The sequence below is a fragment of the Hippocampus comes genome, unplaced genomic scaffold, assembly GCF_001891065.2.
Source record: "Hippocampus comes isolate QL1 unplaced genomic scaffold, H_comes_QL1_v1.1 scaffold71, whole genome shotgun sequence".
Classification (NCBI taxonomy): domain Eukaryota; kingdom Metazoa; phylum Chordata; class Actinopteri; order Syngnathiformes; family Syngnathidae; genus Hippocampus; species Hippocampus comes.
In genome coordinates, this window is record NW_017805932.1 from 947,455 (window position 1) to 950,708 (window position 3,254).

A 3,254-nucleotide genomic window follows, 5' to 3' on the forward strand; every position below is an offset into this window, starting at 1 on the left:
GAGGCCGGCGGTCCGGTCGTGGATCGGTCCGCCAGTTGAGGAAGACTGGTCTATGGCCCAGAAAGTAGTCATGTAGTACCCTCCCATACCGCTCGGAAGCAGCAACAGCTAGCCAATTGCCTTGTGTCTCGACGAGAGACAAGCGAATTTGTGACGCATGAATGCAGGACGACGGTGAAACAATAAATATGAAAGATGATAAAATACTGTTTTCTTTGTGCTCATTCGATTCCAATCCAAGCTGTTATAACGTCATTCTTCAGTGTTAAAAACGGTGATAGTAACAATATAACACGTTAATTGGTAAAATAAGCGCGGGGGGGGGGGTCACATTTTTAGCTAGTGGTGTGCCGCGAGATTTTTTTCAATGAAAGAAGTGTGCCTTGGCTCAAAAAAGTTTGAAAAACACTGGCCTAACACATACGGATGCACGCACACACGCTGCCTCTCACCGCTCTTGTTGTGTACGGCCAGCATGACTTTCCCGTACGAGCCTTCGCCCAACAACTTGACCACTTGGAAGTGCTCTGACGTCTCCAACTTGATCAGCGACTGCGCCGTCAGGTGGCACATGTCATCCAGAAGCCGGGTGGCCGCCTACACACACGCGCACATGCACGGGAGAGTCAGGAAAGCATGTCCATTAAATCATTCACTGATATTGACGGCGAAAGAAGGCTAATTATAAATTGCAGCTCCGACATAAAGAGAGCTGTCGTGTTGGCTTTTTAAAACATATGTAAGTTGAGGGGTTCGTAGGTTTTGGATGGATTGCCTTACGTTCGGAATGGCAAAAAGGGGAGATGGACTTAGTTTGAACACAGTTCTTTTTATTTTTGTTAACGTCTACCTCGTAACTCTCGAACGAACGCACCTTTTTCTGGAAACGATCACACTTCCTGCTTTTCTTCGCCAATCAGATGCAAGCAACATAAGAATATTTCAGAAAGTATTAAACAGAATATAATTTAGGTAAATGTAACATAAAATAATCTAATGCTCAAATATAAAACGATAATAATTAACAATTTAACAAAAGCTGACACATACACTTTATTAATTCGTTTAACATTCAAGCAAATACGGGGCGCGTCTCTGTTGACGACGTGCCTGCTCTCGCGTTCGGCTCGAGAGGCGTTCAAGGACCGCCTCCGAAAACGTAATTTAACGATAACTTGAATGACACGAAGAAAATCGAAAATAATCCACCAGAACAGAAAATCAAGCCAGGAAATCACAAAATGAATTTTATGGGGGGAGGGGGGTTGTGAACACACAACAAAGGAATAAATAAACAATTCTGAAACAGTCCAGTCTTTTAACCCTTTCATGCACCCTGTAACCTGATCACATGATAAACTGTCCACTGTAGTAACAGCTGTCCCTGAAAGGATGAACTCGGCTGGCAGTGTTATTAGTGGAAACAAAGGCATCCAGTGGTCTACACTCTGGTCTCTAGTCAATCACTGGACTGGGCGCCAGCCAATTTAAGTACACATCTCGACAAAGTATGAACTTGCCAGCAGGCACTGTCAGCGCCAGCGCAAGGAAGGGCACGGCGAGCCGCTGGCCAAGCGAAATCATGGCAGGCATGGCAGGCGGTCTCGCTCGAATGAGCTCTTGAAAAGTAAAAATAAAATCTGCGGCCGGCTGTTTGACATCAGTGCGGCGGCAACAATCCGGAGACCTCGAAACATGTCAGGCGGCCGTGTCAGCGACATCTCACTCATCCTCTTTCATGGTGATTTACGATGTTTGTCAAGAGCTTTCGAGGACCCCAATGACGTGCGTTGCTATTTATAACAAATGGAACATAAATAACCCAAATGGACAAAGCCCCTCTGAACTTTGACCCTTGTTAAAGCCACTGAGCAGAGTTTGAAGTCCAACTTAAATGGCTAATTTTGTGAAATATTCAAATTCATGTGGAACACTTCTCCTACTGTGCAGTGTGTCATGTACTCGGAACACTGCAATAATCCATGTCATGTGCAATGCTACTACTCGGGCCACAATGCTATTATTTACCTTCTTGCATGACTAACTTTTGTAGTCATCATTTTATACAGTTTTTTTTCCCAGCTATATATTCTTTTTCATAAATGTCTGCACCGGTGAAGAAGGTGCTCCAAAAAAAAAAAAAGGGATCACGCGTTAAGTCTTTTGTCTCTGATTGGTTGTTTGTCCTCCTGAGTGGCAAATACAAAGTCAAATTAGAGGAACAAAATCGCGTCAGAGTGGGCAGATTTTTTTTCCCCCTCAAGTTATTTGACTGATGTCAGTTTCTGGTGACAAAACGATTTCTCTTTGATAGAACTTGAACTACATGAATTTTACAGGGCTTGCCTGTGTACATTTGAAAAAAAAATAGGAATATTTTCAAGGGAGGTGGCATGACTGGAAATGACTTTTTATCAAATTAATCAACTTCAATTTTGATAACTGTTTCGAGACGTGGCTTAAGTTTCAATTGTAAAATTGTTAACTATTGCTGAATGAGAATAAGACAATTGCTTTCACTTGGGAAAAAAAAACAACAATCAACATTTTTTGCCAATTTTCTGTCAGAACAAACCAGTACAGTAACCGAATCGTCACCATCAGCTGGTTTGTGCATTTTTCTGCTGTCAATTGGAAAAAATGGCCTGTTTTTAACTTCGGGGTTGGAAATTAAAACTTTTTAAGTGAATACATCAAATAATTAAAAAAAAATTTACAAAATCACTTAACGCTTATCAAAATAATCATTAGTTGCTGTTCCAACTAGCTTAACCCAAGGACTCATTTGACATGCTTGAGTTTTGCCAGTCCAGTAACTTGAACTTTCAGACCTGAGACTTGCACACGTGACTCAGCTGAACGCCTGCCTGCTAGTGTCAAAACATTCCATTTATCTTGGCATGACATTTGTCTTGACGCGGCCATGCCTGATCTAATCTAACTCAAAATACTTGAACCTGTACATGTTACGCAATGTTTTTTTTCCTTGTGCTGGTGAAGGAATCAACTTCAGTCACATTACCGTCATTTTTGAGCTCCGGTCCAAACGTTGTCCCTTCAGCAGGTGCACCTACGGCCAGCGTGTCCGCTGTTATTGGACCACATCCGAACCACCAGGGCCCCGAGAATCACCAGCACAACCGGGAAGTGCGAGTCAGTCAGGCGTCTTCGCAGCTCCTCTCAAATGAGAGTGAGCAGCTGGATGCAGGCTACAACTAGCCAGCACGTTATGTCCTTTCACGCACGCAGGCGCA

At 43.1% G+C, this 3,254-nt stretch overlaps 1 protein-coding gene across 2 annotated transcripts in view; it reads right to left on the reverse strand.

Moving 5' to 3' along the window:
• The window catches only part of LOC109527974 (serine/threonine-protein kinase SBK2-like), a 6,837-nt gene extending 3,583 nt beyond the window's left edge, over positions 1 to 3,254 (reverse strand). For both annotated transcript variants that reach the window (XM_019890216.1, XM_019890215.1), the window contains exons 1-2: positions 3,023 to 3,254; positions 453 to 597 (exon numbers count right to left, since the gene is read on the reverse strand). In XM_019890216.1, coding sequence (XP_019745775.1) covers positions 453 to 597; positions 3,023 to 3,028 — 151 coding nt within the window. In that variant the 5' untranslated portion in view covers positions 3,029 to 3,254. The remainder of the gene's footprint in view (positions 1 to 452; positions 598 to 3,022) is intronic.